The following is an 18,370-nucleotide window of genomic DNA, read 5'->3' as shown; positions in this document are numbered from 1 at the left end:
CTAGACCAGGTTGCTCAAAGCCCCATCCAACCTGGCCCTGGATGCTCCCAGGGAGGGGCACCCACAACTTCTCTAGGCAACCTGTGCCAGTGTCTCACCATTCTCACAGGAAATAGTTTCTTCCTAGCGTCTAATCTAAATTTCCCCTCTTTCAGCTTAAAACCATTACCCCTTGTCCTATCACTACAGGTCCTTGCAAAAAGTCCCTCCTAGCTCTCTCGGAGCCCCTTTCAGGTACTGGAAGGCTGCTATAAGGTGTCACTGGAGCCTTCTCTTCTCCAGGCTGAACAACCCCAACTCTCTCAGCCTGTCTTTGTAGAAGAGGTGCTCCAGCCCTCTGATCATCTTTGTGTCCCTCCTCCTTCAGATGGAGCCAACACCCAGATAATGCTTGACTTGACCTGTAGTAGAAGAGGGGTGCTCTTAAGATTGGGCTGGGGGGGAAGGATGGCCACAATGAGTGAAGTTGCTCTTCCAGTTCCTGCGTAGATCATGGCTTTACCAGTAAATGCTGGAAAGGGGGAAGCAGGCCAGAATGGGTGGAGAGTCACATCTGTGTCCTGCCAGCCCACCTCACTGTGGGATTGTGTCAAGAGGAACTGCTCCATTTACATCAAGGACCAGTGCTTGTGCTGTGATGAGGTGATTGGGGATGCAGCTTGTGCAGCAGGAATAGAAACTAGGAATGAGGCAGAAGGGTGGCCTGCTGCACTGTTGACCCCGATGGTTCTGTTTTGGACTTGATGCCTTGTGTACCTGAGTTGCATAAATGCTTCACCTGCTGCTTCTGGACAGGCAGAGAAACTGCCTGTTGCTTCTTCTTACACCCTCGAATTCTCACTAGATGCTATAAGCACTGATCACGGAAAAGATGGAAAGTTAACTCATTTTAGAATGGCTTTGATAGTATTAGCAAGCAGCAATATTTCCTTTTAATATGCTTAGAAGATCTTGAAGACAAGAAAAAATAAGACAAAGCCTTGCCTCTTTTTTTTATATAAAAAGCTAGTCATTTAATCATTTTAAAATGACTCTCTACAATACAACAAACTGTAATACAGGCTTAAGTAAAGGTTCTCCTTTTAAAAGCACAAGCTATCAACATAACCACTAAGCTTCAAAACACTTTTTCACTTTCTAAGAATATACAGTGAAAAAAATGGACAAGGAAATTCAAAAGAATCCCAAACAACACTAGTACAGAACAGTTTCAGGTGGACTGCTTTTTGGCAGCTGGCCATGGGTCTCCTAACTGCCCTTTCTGAATGTTAGGCCAGAGCTAAGCCTTGGAGCCAATTCTGGTCCAGCTGAGGTTGTGCTGGCTCCTGCTGCCCTTCCAGGAACATTCTGCAGGTTCTGGAAGTGACATTATGGTAGCTGAGAGCAGTCTTCACTCTGAAACAAGACATTAAGGTTGCAAGATTTCATACTCTGCTGAAATGGTTTTGTTACCGAAGGCAGCAAATCCCATTTCAGTAAGGCACGTGTTTGGATACAAACTGGGAAAGGGAGAAGTTAGGCAGAAGTGCCTGCTTTCTAGGCATGCTCAAAAAATGTCCATGTGGGACTACCTTGGATTATGCAAGTAGTGCTTGCACAATCAGTAGTGTTTCAGCTTTAAAAATGCCAGAATTGCCTGGAATTTACCTGAGCTATTGCTCACTGTGAAGCACGGTTTTCAGTCTGAGGACCATGGGCAAATGGGTTCTGTGACTGAATTTTAGGGGGTTCAAAAAAGGCAGTGAGCACCAAATAAGCTTGTATGTATTTTGGAGAAGCTGGCATAGATAACATTTCTAAAGGAGTCTACCACTCTGCTAACAATTTTACAGGGTCTAAACTGAAAACTCCTGGGTGGGATTGTGTGTACTTCCTGATGGAATGGCCCCATTAAAACAGGAGCTTATTTTTGGCTACAGTGTAGTGCAGAAGGGCCAGCACCCAAGTTACAGAATTTGGAAAAAAAACCAAAACAACAGGTGAAGGGAAGTCAGAATTGCAACAGGTGCAATTAATTCCCAAGAACATGTCCTAGAAAAATAAGTGCTATTTCTCCATTAAATTGTGTATATGCTACAGAGATGTTTAAATATCTAGTATTTCAAATTAAGCTGATTTCTTTCCATACAAATTACAATTTGTATGTTAATCCCTCTGGAACGGCCTGGAATTTTGAGACATTGCTCATTTGCAGCCTCAAAGATGTGCCCAATGGACCCTGGGACACTCTCAGGATAACTCTGAGGCCATAAAAAATGAGGCTTTTGAGCCTGATTGTTAATTGCCAATGCAAGGACTTAAGAAGGTAAATGTGTATGAATTTACATTGCTGGGAATCCACCCACGTTTTGAAATCCCATGTTGCACAGTTATTACAAATAGTGAAATCTGAATGTCATAACATGTTAAATAGTTACATCTGTGCCTTCCTCCTTAGAAGGTTTTGTTTCTTATATGGCCTAAAAATGCTTTTCTCCCAAATGCTGTACACCTTGCTTGATATGCTGCTTGTTGCAGTTGTGCATATATGCTAGTGAGAATAATCCAAAACTGTACAAAATAACATCAAGAGGAGAGTGAAAGTTAATGGAATTAACCTATAGAAAGTCATTTCTAGGAAGGGAATGGAGTTCTATGAGAACCATTACACTTGCTTCATGGATGGCTACAAGTAGGTTTCACGACCAAGTCCATGTGCCAAAATCAAGATGGAATGGAACAAGAAGAGTGCAGCATCCAGTTAACAAATAAACTGAGGAAACAGGCAGTATATACAAAAGATACGCACTGCTTACCCGACGCATAATTTTTAAGGTGCTTAATTGAAGTTTTAGGGAATGTAGCAACATATACATATATGCAGTGTATACAAATCTAAATGTGTATTAGAAACGTAACACAGAACCAGATATATTCCCAGATCCCTGATTTCATTAGATTCTCTGATGTGTAAGAATGAATTTGAAATATTTCATAAAAACATCTGAAAAAAAATTATATATATATATATATAAAAAATGATAACATTTACACAAAAATAGCTCCAGTTTGTTTGCTCTTCTGTTTTGCTGCTCATGGACTGGCTCCCATGGGCTTTCATAAGGAGGCCATTCGGACCAGTGAGAGTTTGAACAACTGTGCCTGACGAGACAGCTCCGTGACTCGGTCCACCATCTTCTGCAGGGCTGCTGTGTTGGGGTACTGCAAGGCAGCCGTCTTGGTAGCCTGAACGACACTCTTCAGCAGTTCACACAACTGGTTGCTGGAGTTCATCACCTTGTTGCATATGTCCTGAGTCGTCACTTGCCTGGTGAGCATGTCCCCAATGAACACGAGTTTGTGAGCGCTCAGGATGACAAATTTGCTGTGAGCCACGAAGATCCGGGGGGGCTGAGAAGCGCTGACGCAACTGAAAAAGGCGTCGATGGCGTTGAGGAGGATGTTGAAGTGGGTCTCGCATTGGTCAGAATAGAATAAAAGCAGCTGGCTGTCATGGGAGGTGGCAGTGCTGGTTGCAGTCTGGAGAGCTTGAGGTGGCTTCCATTTGGAGATGTCATTCTCTACTGGCTTTGTGATCTCTTGCTCCAGGCGTTGAAACTGATTGATCTGGAAGGCAAATAAAAAGGCCTTCTTCAGGGAATATCCTTGTAACGTGTTGGTATGTGGGACAATTTCATCTGATGCCTCAGGACATCCCTGGGTATCCTAGATAGACCTTATGCTAAATAAATCTTCTAATATATTTTAATTTGGACATAGAAAAACATGTAAAATATTTCATTTGCATTAAAATAACCCACCAACAACCACGTGTGAATTCACAGGCTGTTGCTCATTTGGAATATTCTGAAATCACAAGTGAGAGATGGATCCAAGTGGCAACAACTCCTACACAATCTTTAAAAACCTGTCATCTCTGTGGGATTTTAGGTGACAAAGCTTTAACTCTCACCTCCATATTGCTTGAACAGTTTTCTGCTGTATGATAAGGCAACATCAACATATTGAAGAATTAATAAGAGGGCAAAGTGACAGCCCTCAACCTTATATGACCCGCTTTTTTAGCATTTCAAGTGATGTTAAGCACAGTATTTAAGTTAATGATACTGATGTTCACCAAACAGATGTGCAGGTGGCATGTGTACCAAGTGTGGTCCAGTGATTTAAGGCACTGGATGACAGGTCAGGAAAGCCAAGTTCTCAAGCTGCCTTTGTGACTGACTCACTATGGGACAGTGCAGAAGTCTGTTTCTATTTTGTGGCAAACTTTTGGAGACAGTGACTGCTTTTTTTATGCATATGCACATGGGCCCACCATGAAGGTACACTTAAAAAAAAAAAAAAAAAAAAAATTAGTCTCTTAAATTGAGATGGCTGGAAGTTGTTTTCAAGGGCAAGGCTTATTCCTGCCACAAGAGATATCTTTCTGAACACTGAGAGCTGTGGCTGTGCTTCCACTCCATGTTGAAGTGGTGACAAAGAAATGAACAGGGCAGAGAAGCTGATCTTTAGAATAGCTACTCTGCAGGAAAAACCTAAGACTTGTTTGGCATAAGCAATCATTGACACAGTTTTGCAGGGTCAGGAAGGTGCTACAATCTTGATGCTCACCATTTCCCGTGCGGAGCGTGACAGTGTGCGTCCTTGTCCTTTGTGTTGATATATCACTTGAGGGTGGAGCCTGACTGACACAAATCCCATTTGGAAAGACACTGACTAAAGAAACTAACCCGGAGCTGCTGTTTAGCCAAGACCTACCTGCCGTCTTCACCATGTAGCACCTGGGACTTTCCTACTCTGTGTGCTGGCACTCATGCCCACCTCACAGCCATGATGCTACCAGCTGGGCACTGCTAAGGGAAGGGCCCCTCCTGCTTTGTTTGACCAGTACTCCTTATGTGCAGGCAAGACTCCATTTCCACATGATTACTGCACCTAAGCAAACATACCTGATGGTGCTCTAGCTCCATTTTGCTCTGCTTCATGATATTTTCTTTTTCCAGCAGTTCCCTCTGCTGCCTTTCAAACTCTTCTTTGCCCTGTTTTACATAACAGAAGACACCGTGTTAAATCAAAACTGCTCCTGAGCTAAATGACGACTTGTAGGTCAAATAGCAGGCTGCTTTGTGTTGGCTTTCTCACTGGTAGTGCACCAGTAAGAGTATGGAGAAAAACAAGATAGTGTGGCAGATCAAAAGGCTAATGCTATTGTATATGCAACAGTCCTGTTCGGGAGGAAGTAATCAGTCCATTGAATTTACTCTTGAATATGTACTAGTGTGACAATCCGATTGCCACTTTACTGCAAACAGCTTCTGCAAAAGCCACAGACAAGTCTGACTTGGCCCTGTGCAGAACAAGGTGTTGTGTTTACCCACCTGTAAGTGAACGTAATCGTAGTCATCCATCCAGCTCTTTTCCGAGGTCTCACTGGCAGTACTGTGAGGGTGCTGACCTTTATTCAGGAGAGGAGGAAGGGAACTGCAGTGGTTCTGTGCTTTTTCTCCGTGACGCTGCTTGTCATACAGGTAGTCAGGAGTGTTCATGATATTCTCTGGTGTGTTTTTGAAACGTGAGCTGCTCAGTGCCTGTTTGAAGAGCACCTCTGCATTGACGCTGATGGTAGTGGTCAGCTGCTTGGCATCATCTGGGACTGTCCTTGCCACCATAACAAACCGATCCAGGTCATCGCACTTGTTCTGCAGTCTGTTGACAGCCAGAACATTCAAAGACCAGTTGTAGCTGTTCAAGTCGTGACTGGTTTGGGTAAGGATCTGGTGAGAGTCTTCCAGCCTTTGCACTTCCCTCCTCATTTTGTTAAGGAGGCTGAACTCGGATAGGCAGGAAGCGTTGGCTGCTGATCCTTTCGCAAACTGGAGGTACTCCAACAGTGACTGCTCTACCTTATCCACAGCTGTGTGAATTTCATTGATGTGTTTCTCCATATATCCATAAGACCGCCAGTCTGCTGTAATGAAGGCCAGGAGGTTATTGACAGCTGTCTCCACCATCTGCTGGAGGCGATACAGCCTCTCTATAGCAGTGTCTGGATCGAGGATTAGTCTTTTGTCCTGTGCAGATGATGGTGAGAAAGAAGAGTCTTTTGATGTTGTTGAAGATGTGGACATGTTGCTCCTTGTACTTCCTGTGCTGGAGAAAGACAACCTATTTATCCCATCAGTCACATCCTGTAAGCCTTTAGTGTCTTGGAGGACGGATGGTGGCACATCATATACACCTTCTCTTCCTTCTGGGATGAGACTTTCACCAAGTCCTGTCTGCTGTCCCAGGAATGCAGTACCCCTTGGGGTATCATAAACATCTTTTTGAGGTGCAATTTGCAGTCCAAGAAAATGGTTTTGATGGTTTACTGGGATGTCATAAACATTCTGTTTCTGCAGCACTCCATCTGGCAATAAAAGGCTCTCAGGAGAAAATTTATTAAGTTCTTTCCCAGTTGCTTTGGTGATGGGAGGAGGAATATCATATACTCCTTCTGGTCTTACACTGTGGCCCACTGGAGGTGGAAAATCCTGCAAATTTTCCCTCAGGCCTGTATCATCCCGGCATGCAGATGGAGGTGTAGCATAGACCTGAATCACAGAAAAAAAACATTAAACCTTTGGCTAGAATAGCAAAATATTTTACGTCTTTCATATGGCCTATAAAACACTGGGATGGAAGATCTGCCATTGACTTTCATGGAGTCAGCTACTTATCCTGAATTTGAGCTACCAGTTTTAATATCTCCCTTTTTAGCATTCATCTTGATACAAATTTTCATAAGCAGCCAAATCCAAAAAGGATCCATACAGATCATGTAGGTCTAAATTATCAATTCACATTCCATAATGCTCACAATTCTGATGCAGTGCTTCACTTTACCAGTTTTAACAGTTAAAAAACTTAAGGAAATATTTAAAGTGCTGTATCTCCTTTTTCTTCAGGATCATACATGAACTCTTGTTTAAACATGTCTGTGGTCAGCCATGAAAACACAGGATCTTCTGGAAGCAGCGTAATACTTACCCCTTTGGCAGGTGGTATGTCATAGACTCCTAAAGCTTTTGCTTCTCCCATGGGAACTGGCAGTGCAGGCCCCTTAACCGATGTGGGGGGAATGTCATATATCTAAAGAAAGAACAAATTGGTTACAGAAACAAGTCACCTCAGGAAAGCTCTGATCTCAGATGAGGTTTTTTTGGTTTTGTGTTTCCTCTCAAATAGCCTGAGGATGACCAGAGCTCTTCAGCTTTGTTTCATATGGGAGAGCTGCTTGGATTTGTCTGGTATTTTGGACAGTTAGGAGGAAATGTACTTTGCTAGGTCCCCTCTGAGAAACTGTGTGGACAGAGGCTGGAGAGATGAAGTCACATCTGACTTCCTCCACCAAGTTAAATCTAGGCCAGTCTATTACAAACACCTGTTGGGGTGAAGAGGAGAGCAGTATATTAATGTGGCCAGGACTGATCACACCCTTACTGATACAGAATAGAGGGGTTGAGGAATCAGCTTGTCCTTACACACACTAAATTCTGAAACTAAGGCTGCTCCTGTCAGCATCACCTGTCTGCTTTATCAGGTGCAGTGTGAGCAGTTTTACTAGCAGAGAGTACAGCTGTCAGATGTTTCATGTCCCACTTCATGGCATGGCCTACATTACCATGGGTTCTGCAAGGCCACTGTCTGTTCCAGCCATTAAGTGTCTGTCTCTGCCATGCACTCTTTGGCTTCAGTGCTGTTCCCTAGAGGAGCTGCCCTGTCAAAGAGCCATGGAGAGATGGCAGGGTTGTTGAGCTACAGGTCCTGCAAGCATCCACTCTAGATGTCTGTGGCCTTGGGGACTGAATGCTAAGGGTGTTCCCCAGAACAAAGATCTATTTCAAGTTCAATGACATGGTGTAGTAGATAAGGGGCCAAAACAACTCCCTGCTTAGTAGCTGTTCATCTAGGCAATAATTTTACCCTTACTGAGTGAAATATTGTCAACTAAGCAACAAGAAAGTAAGGGGGAAAAAACTGTTTCCAGGCAGTAAGTTTATTCCTTTTAGATACACTCTTTGATCAAAACACAGAAAACAAATGGGACTTTTGTGTTTGGTGTGCTGCCAAATCTCAGTCAACATCAAATACAACTTTGAAATACTTCTGTGCTCTGTGACTAAGCCACAGCATCTAATTAAAACATATTTTCTCTCTGAAATGAGAGAACTTGCTTTGCTCATAAACCTCTGGTAGAAATTAATCACCTTTTGTGCCCTGTCAGTGCTGTTGGCAGTTTTATTGGAACCTACCCCTTGGAGAGGACGAACAGGGGGGATATCGTAGGTGTCCTTCTGGTATTTGGAGGGGAATTCATAAACATAACCTTGTCCTGACCTGACTGGAGTTATTACCTGTGGGATAAAAGAAAAAGAGGAAAGATAAGTCTCTGAGGATCTTGGCATGTTCTTTCTGTAGCTGCAGAGGATATAAACAATCCAGTACTATTAAAATACATGGTTTATGTAGCAGTATTAGTAACACAAGTCTACATATACTTCTGACAGTTGAACACCACAAAATAACTGTTAGTAGCTACAAATACACCATCTTTTCCTTCCAGACCAGTTCTGGCAGGGCTGCTTGCTAGTGCTGCAGTATCTTCTATTTGTCAAGCACAGATTCTCCAGCAGGTCTAAGAGAGCTTGGTCTCTTCTTCCAACTGACTGCCCATTATCACAGATCACATGAAATGATGGTTACACCACCCACTCACTGAGATCAGGACTATGTACAAACTGATGCTACTGAGGGATTATGTACAAACCAAACCTACTGAGGTGTTGAGCATCCCCAATTACTGACAGAAGCTTAAAATACTACATTCAGGCTCTGGGAATCTAACCCTTTGCTTGTGGAGGAATTTCTCACCTAGTCTGGCAGGATGTCTTGTTTGACTGTGCTCCACAGCACAACATCCTGGATGACCGAGTGTGAGCTGTGGCTTTGGAAATTCTTTACATAGAAAGGCTATGCTTAAACCTTCCAAAAAGGGATGTTCAATTTTGTTGTCTCCATTTGGTTTGTCTACATTAGTGGCTAAGAGATAGGAAACGTTAAGCCATTCTTGAAGTATAATGCAAGAACAGCCTCTGGAAAAAAAAAAGGTTAGAATTTACATTTTTTAACATTTTCTAAACTGTTAACTGCCATAATGACTTCAAATAAGATTTAGTGAAAAATAAATGCCTTATGTCTTGGACAGCATTTGTGTGGCAGAATTTCAGTATAGTGTGGTATAAAAGAAATGTCACTTAACCCCAGGAAAAAGCTGGCTTCCCAGTGGAAATGCTGACATGTTAACCTCTGCTGGTGCTATTTTGCTGCCCAAATACTACTGTGTGATCTCTGGCTCTGTACCATGAAACAATCAGTAGGTTGTCACCCTGAGGTGCCTGCCATGCATACAGAGCTGTTCTGTCTCTATATGATGTGCCTTAGGTGAAGGGTGAACATCCAGGTGAGGGAAGACTGTTTTTTGCAGCTGCTTTTCCTTGAATTACCACCAGAGGACAGGAACTGGAAGCAACAGGGTCTGCAGAGCACTGGGTCAGTTTACTGCCCATGAGAGAACTCCTACTGAATTGGGTGTGGGGTTAACAAGGCTTATATACAGAAGAGGTTTTTTTAAAAGAACCTAAAATTTACTGAATTAATGTCAGACCATTCCTCTCCCATAGGGTAAAAGGTATCTACACACAAACTTTTAAGAAAGTTCTCCCTTAAGTTACTTGAAGCCTCCCATAATGGATCACTCCAGACATTAAGCCTCCCAGGACACTCTTGTATCTTACTGGGATTATTCTGTTTACCTAAGAAACTTCTAACTCGAATCCACATTGCTTCCTCATGCCTTTTTTCTGCCAGTGAGGGCTGCTGATTAGATTAGCATTGTTTGCTGTATATTTTTTGCCTTTTTTTTTTTTTTTAGTTCAGTTGGGTGCTGTCAATCAAATGCTTTCCACCCAAGTCAGATGGGGTTTTAAGCAATGTTTATGCAGAGGATCCTTCAACAGGCTCCAAACTTACAAGCATGGCATTACTTCAATAATGAGTCACTGGGTGTTTAAAAATGATCCCCTAGGAGAACAGACAGGGCACAGTAAAACCAAAGGGCTGTTTCCTGGGCAGCCCATATCCATGAACCCTTCTGCATCTGTGAATGCTGTGGCATTAGGCTGCTTGCTGGGAAACTGCTTGACCATCCCAGAGAAAAAACAAACCCAGGCTGGCGGGCAGCCAGAAGTTCCTCATCAGCCCTGAAGCAGGGAGGACTGGGCACCACTGCAGTCTGGCTCTGCTTTACCTGCTGATTGTGGCCTAGCCAGACAAGGCAGGAGTCAGGCTGTGTCAGGCTTCTAAAAGACAGGTACTGGTCCCTCAGTCTGATTTTTTTCTAAACCCTTGCTCAGTTGTGGTCTACTCCAGAAGCTGAATTCTGTCCTAAAGTCAGTAAAATTTGACCAGATCTCCTCCAGGCCTCAGGTGTGTGATGTTTCTTACAGTCCTGCACATGGAGGCAGCATATGGCACCTCTGCAGAAGTTTTGTGGCACTTCAGTTCTCCAAGGTTTGCACGGAACTTCAGAGAACTGCCTTTACACAGGCAATAAACTGTCCTACCCATCTCATGCCGAAACTCATTCAGAATACAAGACACCACTGATTTCTCCTTGCTCAGAGAATCAATTTCTATGAGCAAACTCAAAGAAAAGTCACAGTCCTCCAATATAAAAAAGGGAGCTGACCCAAGCAGCACAGGTAATAAGGCATAGAATCATACATAAGGTTTGGAAAAGACCTTTTAAGATTGCTGAATCCAACTGTAAATCTAACACTGCCAAGTCCACTAAACCATGTCCCTAAGCACGCACAAGTAAAACCATTTGCTCTTGATGTGAGAGGTAAACATGGTATTTTGCTTTTGTAAAAAGAAACCCCAGTGGCAAAGCAGATGATACCCTTACACTGTGGGTCCTGGAACACACCTGGAAGAGCAGCTGTGCTCATGCCCACTATTAATAGAGAGCTCCTCCCTCACGCTGTGTACAGGAGTATCACGCAGCTGCGGTTGTTCTTGCAGCTCATCTTTTGAGACCTTTCCCATTCTTCAAAAAAGCCTGACATATCAGATGCTATATGAAAGATTTACAGTACTGCAAGGTGCTGGCTTTTATTTACTGTGCTGTAATACAATCCTAAATAACTACGCCAAAGCTAGAATGGCCAGATGAAGGAAGGAAGCTTCACTCAGTGCTGCAGGACCTTTTTTATCGTGTATCTTGACATTTTGTTCGGGCTTGACTAAACCAAGTAGTGGTCAAACAAGGCTGCTCCTTTATTAGGATGAAACAAACCCCTGCTCTGGGTGCTTCTGGCTGCTGTCAAAGGAAGTCGGAGGTTAAAATAAGAAGTGCCTGATTCTGTGTATTCGCAGCCTGCTGACATAGGTGACTGCAGACAGAAGCCCTGAGCTGTCTGTGGGGTTGTAGCATAGCAGTGCGCTCTCCTTAAGGTGGCATTTATTTTCCAAATAAAAATTCATCAGACACTTTATGCCTGCTGCTTTCCAAGCTTCTGAGAAAGCTATATGAAAGATAGAAAATATGACTTTAAGAAACCCAAGAACACCCAGCAACAACCAAGGTTTGTTGGTCACATGAAACACAACTTCATTTCTTCCAGTGACTCGGGTGTACTTTCCTGTGGGGAGGATTATTAACCAGTAACAACATGTTCTGAGCAACTTCATCGTAAAATCCTCTACAAATGCTGATCTGGTCTGTACTGAGTACAATAATGTTTCCTTTTGTACCTCCACTCCTCTGCCCTTCCAACACTTTTCATTAGGCTAATCATGCCACTGGACTGCTTGTTTCCTGTCAATCCAGAACAGAAGCAGCTCTTCACCAAAATGTATTTTGAGTGAACATTTGGTAACAGAAATTTGAAGAATACCCAAGCTACTTGACAAGGTGAAAATGTGAAGCATTTCTTTTGACTCTTACGTCCCCAGGATGTGACCTCACATGGGAAGCCAAGACATGTGGTTGCACTGCTCCTTCTGTATGAGGAAGAAGGAGGTAGCTGGGTAGGAGAAGTAAGAAAGGTACCAAACCCAATGTTTTAGGAAGCAACTTTTGGTTTTAGATATTCACCCATAAATACATGAAATTAGCTTGCTCCTTCTGAATGGGATGCTCTTTCAATGCACTGCTGAGCCATTTTTTATGGTTTTGAATGTTTGATGGCAGTGTAGTTTGAAGATGGACTTCAGAAGGAAGGAGATGGCTGCAGAAGGAAAGTTCCCCTTCTCCTACTTCTGGAACAGTGACAGCAGGCCTGTATGGTACTTAGGTATTTATTTTCCAAAAAATGTCACTGAACTTCAGATCTCATGAGGACTCTTTCTCCTTTTACCTCTTCTCAATTTAAGAATGCCTCTGGTCATCCAAATTTAAATAATCCTGCATTTCAAACCAGTAATTTTCCTTGTTTACACGTTAAAGGAAACAGATGGTGTTCCCGCAAACTATCTAGCCAAGCATTCTCAAAACATTTTTAACCACTTAATCCATGCAGAGCAACTAACAGGAACCAGGTTTGGCTCTGGTGAAACATATAATGAGCCTACTTCAAACTTTCAGTACTGCAAAACACAGACAATTGAACAGAAAGTTTGTCCTGTTCTTGCGAAGACCATGCTCTTTCAAAAGCAATTACTTGAGTCCTTTCCATGCCAATGGCATGTTCCTAACCAAGAAAAAGAGCTGAATGTGCATGTACTTTGCAAAATATCCAGTCCTGTGGTTCATTAAATCCCTCTTCCTTAAATATAAGGAAAAAAATCCAAAACATTCTATTTTTTCTAGGATTAAAATGGATGTTAGGCTGCAATAGAGTACATTCCTAAGCAGGGCAGCAACAAGACAGTTCTCGTGCTTACAGCAGATGCACAACACTGTAGTTTACATTGTTTTAACAAAGAGCAAATAAACCTACTGAAGCTAACAGAATTAATCTGAATTTATAGCAGTACTGTGGAGGGTGGAATTAGGCCTGTTCCCATGAACAGCAATGCCTGATATGTAGAATGATGGGAAACGAGCCTCACCAGGTTTCACAGATGAGAGAACTGAAGTAGACTGATGTTGCACCTCTGCAAGTCCTTGCCCTCTCCAAAGCACCTGCAGACAGGGGAGCTGAAAAAGGCATCTGGCTCTTACCCAGTATGGCCTCTTAGCCCCAAGAACCTACCAATATCTGCTGACTGCTCTTAAATTAGATCAGTGCTTTTTGGAGGTGGAAAAGAAGAGGCATATTAAGTAAGTTTTATCTACTTATTTTAAATCTGGATGAAGTAAAGTACTAAAATATATTTCCTCACATGATGCTCTCCTTTTCACCACATGGGTAACTCTCAGCAGCTGATGGGCTACTGCCATCAATGGCTGCTCATTTCAGCTGTCAGTCCTGTATCTATTAAAATCAGCTGTGGCTTACTGTGGGAAGAGTTATGTCCTGGAGGAGACTGAGTAGTGGTGTGTAATGTGGGGCTGTTACGAAGCTTAGATGTGGGGAAAAATGAATCAAAATGTAAGTAAAGAAAAAAAAGCTTTTTTTGTATTGTAAAGTATTTCTGTAAATTTAATACAAAACATCTAGTTTTTGAAATTCTGTTCCTAAGTTTTTTTGGTGGAGTTCTCTGTGCTCTCTTAAGTTTGTAAGGAGAATGAAATAGCCAGAGGGAATACAGGGAAAACTCTGAGAGAGAGAATTAGGGGAAAAAACCTAATCTTTCCTCTCTTGAACTCCTAGTACTTTGAAGTGAGAGGAACCCCTGAACAATGCTGGATCTAGCGGTCAGCCATCTCTAGGCCCTTCTTTCTGTTTTGCTGCATGTACTTAGGAAACTAGGTGCGTTTACTTAAAAGTTTGTTGGTTTTATTGGGAAAGGTTCTGTGGCTAGGTTGAATTCCAAGAAGGCTGTGAAAAAGAAGAATCTCTCTAAGATAATCTGGATATTTGAAAGAACCTGGCTAGTTGGCTAAAACCAAGTCCTTCTTACAGAAAGCATAGTGTTTTCTCTCTTTTGCAAGATGCATCAAGATTTCTAGTGACCAATAATGAGTTTCCTGACAGTAATATCTGTTGTATCACTCAGTACTGTTTGCTGTAAAAGAAGGGCAAAAATGCTTTTATGAGGCAGCAGCCTTGACTTACTTATTTGCTATATATGATAACATACACTGTTTCCCAGCTGTGAGTAACAGCTAGCTTGATTCTCACATGTGCTAAGGATACTTGCTCTTACAAATGGTTGTTTCTGTAAGTTGCTATAGGCCTTAGGATTACCAAGTCATAAGTTTATTTTAAGTTAAATAATGTGTGAACATCAAGCTATTACAAAACGCTCTAGTAGACTACTTTGTGCCGAGACTGAACTGTTAAAAGAGTTTTGATCAAGGCTCACAAGCTGAAAGAGAGGGGAGGAAGCCTATAGAAGTGTGTGTTAGGCCCATAGGCTCAACTATGAGTTGTTTCTAGTGCTATGAACCCAAACTTCTTGCAAAGCAAGAGGAAATCAGCAGAAATTACTGTATCTTCTTGCCTGGGCTGGGTGAATTATCAGCTCTACTCTGTGGTGGGAAGAAATCCGGTATCAACACACGTGCTGACACTGCTGCTTGTCTTTGATTGGGTGTTGCCTAGTGGATTTTCTGAGAAGACTGAAGAGGTGTAAAGATAAGAAAACATGACAAAGGCTACCCTGATAGATTCACAGTTCCTGATGTTGTTTCCATCTTCAAAATACCTGCTTATTTTCTTCTATGCTTCATATTCATTTGTTGTCCAAGACCTATACCTGTGAAGATCTGCTTTTCTGCTATATGTGCTCTCAGGGCTAAAACATGTCCAGATGTCACTGATTCATAGCGTGTTAAATTAAAAATGCTTAACTTTACAGGCTCGGGGATTTAAATGAACTTTTAAATGTGGCTATGAAGTGCCTCGCCAGTAGATGCCTAGTCTTAAAAAACACCCTTCTGGTATTGTAATGCAAATAACAAGAGGCAATGAAAATGTGAGTTACACTTTTTTCCTCTTGAGGTTGTATTATTTCAACCACATTTATGCAAGTTTTGGTTCATGAATCTTGAAAACATACAGCAGAAGTTGATTTAAAATGAAAAATGTGACATCACTAGCTGGCCTTGATTCAAACCCTCAGGTGCTGATGATAGGGGTTAACTGCTTTGCAATTAGCCTTATCTTGACTTGTCAATTTCTGGTGTGACCCTTTCCATTAACCAGCACACACCAGCAGATTCCTTACACTATTTTTTCAGTTTTGTGTTTTTCCTGAATCATCTAGCATGCAGGTTAATTGTCTTTCCAAACAACTTTTTTTAGTTGTGTTTTGTTGTGTTTGTTTTTAATTTATGGAGTTACAGAAATTACCTAAACCTGAATTAGCATAAAATGACAGGGCTGTATTAAATGTAGTGGAATGGTGCTGACTTGCATCAGCTGTAGCTTGGGATTATGGTGTTTAATTTTTGCTTGCTGCTGGTGTTCATGATCACATACTAAATAAAGATAAAAAATCTGCCTCTCTATAGACCTTACTGAATGAGCAGTACAAGGCACAAAAAAGCTCAACAGTTTTGTCACTGACAAGGTTTTACTGCTTTTTTTTTCTTTCTTTTAATGATGCTTTTGTGAACTGATCCTGCTCTTCCTCATACTAACTCCAGGGCTTTCTGCCAGTTGTGTTACGAGCAGCATTTCTGCTTGCTTCACTGGAACAGGCTTGGTGTTGGCTGGCCTTGAGTTGCAAGGCTGACTGGAGAGGAGTATTTCCTAACTTCTGGTGGGGTCATTCTTGCTTTCAAAATGTGATTAAAAATAATCAAACCATCACTTCTGAGGAGGTCCCATTTTTTGAGAGGAAGAGAACAAGAGACATAAGCAAAGCATACCCGATATTATGAAATTATCAGCATTTATAAGACAAGTGTGAAAGAGGATACTTGTCCAATACTCTCATTAAGAGTGTTACCAGTGCCATCCCCATGACAATTACTCATTCTTAGACAGACTGTGACATCACCATTTCTGCATGTGTTGGCCAACAGAGCTAATGAGTTACAGTAGTGGTGATAGAATAGCCATGCACTCAGAAATAAATGTCTGTGGATGGATCTTATAGAGAAACAAAATCCCCAAATTATTGTGTGATAAGTTATTCTAGTGGAGAAATATATGTATCCGATCAAGTATTCTCTGGAAATGTGTGATTACATTTGAGCTGGGGTTTTGATTAATGAGAAGTGTGCAGTGAAACTCAGCACCTCGGTGTTTTTGTATCTTGCCCATGATAAATACTTCAAGCAGTGTTTTGCTTTGGCTACCCCAGTTGGTCTAGTATCCTCATTTTTACAAGGCAAACATGTGCTTGTTTTCCATGCTGGTAATACAATGACTGTCTCTTCTCAAAGACAGAAGCCTAAATTGAGAGCAGGTTTGGAGGAGATGAAGTGAAGAAAAAGGATGAGAAGATGAGGTGCTGGGACAGGTAGAGCAGAGAATGGTCTTACTGTTGTGAATGGCACAAAATCCTAGAGGCAAAAAAACCCAATAAACCAGTTTGGATTGGTCCAAACAACTTGTTTTAATTATTTTTAGGAGCTTCACCTTATTTCTGTTATTTCCTCTCTCATATATTGAATTTCTAGATGGAAAGTTGGAGGTGGGGGGAGGAAAAGTTTCATTTGGGAATTGTTAAAGTAGGGTATTTCCATGACTTCTTGTTTCCCTTCAAATATTTTAAGACATTTCTTAGAACAGATCCTTCCTTGTCAGCAGTTACAGTTTTAGTGAACTGGTGTTTCCCAGTGGGCAAAACAATAGTTGAGATGAAGCATTGCCAAATAGTTTCAATTTCACAAGACTGCTCTTGGAGGTACACTTGGGCAGAAACTGAGAGTGTCCCTTAAATTATCTAAGTTGGGAACCATGTTGGTCTGAGAAAAGGAGGCAAAGAAAACCTTTGATGAGGAAGAAGCTCAATTTCATTTGATTTATAGAGGTTCTCTGGCTCTCAAACTATTTTCTGGCTCCATTTCTGTGTGGGTTTCTCAAGGCAGCTGTACAGACAAGTGCTCTCATTAACTGATGTTTAGATTAGCACAGCTTGCTTTGGCAACATTACAGAAGGTGAAGACACCTTTTAAACAGATGTAAACCTCATCCTTAATTGTGTGTTTCATCTATATAATAGTTATACCAGACCTCAGACAGGACTGACTGTGCATACTAAAAAGTTGTGATGGTAGGACCAAATAGGAGTATCTTAGTGTCTTTTAAGGACTAGAGAGGAACTGTCTTATGGAAGGTTTCTGTCCTAAGAACTTAGCTCCATTAATTTCACTTTGATTCCATTCTAATCTAATTTAGATTAATTAAAAAAAAAACAAACAAAAACCAAAAACCTGACACAATATTACCACTGCTATTAAAAAAAAGAAAAATGCAAACATTTAATACCAGACATAAAGAAACATGATATTCTCCAAAACAAAACATCTACAAAAAATCAATGAATGCCTGCAAAGCCTTTAGATTTCAATAGGACTGTGTTTTCTGACTGTCAGCAACCCATCTTCATCTATCTGTTTTCTGTCTCCAGAAATCACACTTCCTCCTTATTATGAGACTGACTTCTTGATCAATCAGGTTTCCTCTCCTGTTTTTGAAAAATGCTCCACTGCTGTGGCTTGGGTTTTAGTACTTAAAGGGAAATCTAGATTATCCAAATTTCACGTTTGGTTAATGAGTTTTCGGATGTAACCAAAGGTTCAGTTAGGTTTCTAACCACCAACAGCGAGCCTCTAAGTTTGTGTTTTTCTTTTTATTGGTATTCTTTTAGCTGAGGTTTGATCCTGCACTTGTGCCTGTGCAGGCGGATTTGTGTCCCTGGGGACCTTAGCTGTTGGCTGAGATTGCAGGACTGGCCTTTTTTCTGATACTACAGGGAAAAAATGCATGCCTCTGGTCTACAAACAGAACTGATTAAAGAGAGCCCTGCACTAAGAGAGAAACAGAGTAAAGCTGAGCTCATATGTTTGCTCAGCCTAATAAAATGCAGTCTTTTTCTTAAAATACTTCTCTACAAATCACATATGTGACTAACTACTGCTTAGTCTGACTTGTAGATGAGGGTTTCTTCACTCAGTGGTTTTCAAGGAGACTACTGAGGATAGATTAACTGCAAAGGTTTTTTACCAGTAAAATGGCTTTTCTCCTATTAATGTCACACTGAAAGT

General features: G+C 41.6%; 1 protein-coding gene across 1 annotated transcript in view; it reads right to left on the bottom strand.

Moving 5' to 3' along the window:
- Nucleotides 1–1,003: 1,003 nt before the first annotated feature.
- Nucleotides 1,004–18,370, bottom strand: part of NEDD9 (neural precursor cell expressed, developmentally down-regulated 9) — a 37,863-nt gene continuing 20,496 nt past the window's right edge. The window contains exons 3-7 of the mRNA XM_051612079.1: nucleotides 8,295–8,396; nucleotides 7,030–7,131; nucleotides 5,379–6,593; nucleotides 4,950–5,039; nucleotides 1,004–3,606 (exon numbers count right to left, since the gene is read on the bottom strand). Of these exons, the coding sequence (XP_051468039.1) occupies nucleotides 3,097–3,606; nucleotides 4,950–5,039; nucleotides 5,379–6,593; nucleotides 7,030–7,131; nucleotides 8,295–8,396 (2,019 nt within the window). The 3' untranslated portion in view covers nucleotides 1,004–3,096. The remainder of the gene's footprint in view (nucleotides 3,607–4,949; nucleotides 5,040–5,378; nucleotides 6,594–7,029; nucleotides 7,132–8,294; nucleotides 8,397–18,370) is intronic.

The sequence above is a fragment of the Apus apus genome, chromosome 2 (assembly GCF_020740795.1).
Source record: "Apus apus isolate bApuApu2 chromosome 2, bApuApu2.pri.cur, whole genome shotgun sequence".
Lineage (NCBI taxonomy): Eukaryota > Metazoa > Chordata > Aves > Apodiformes > Apodidae > Apus > Apus apus.
Note: the sequence above shows the minus strand (reverse complement) of the source record. Positions and strands in the feature narration are given on the sequence as shown.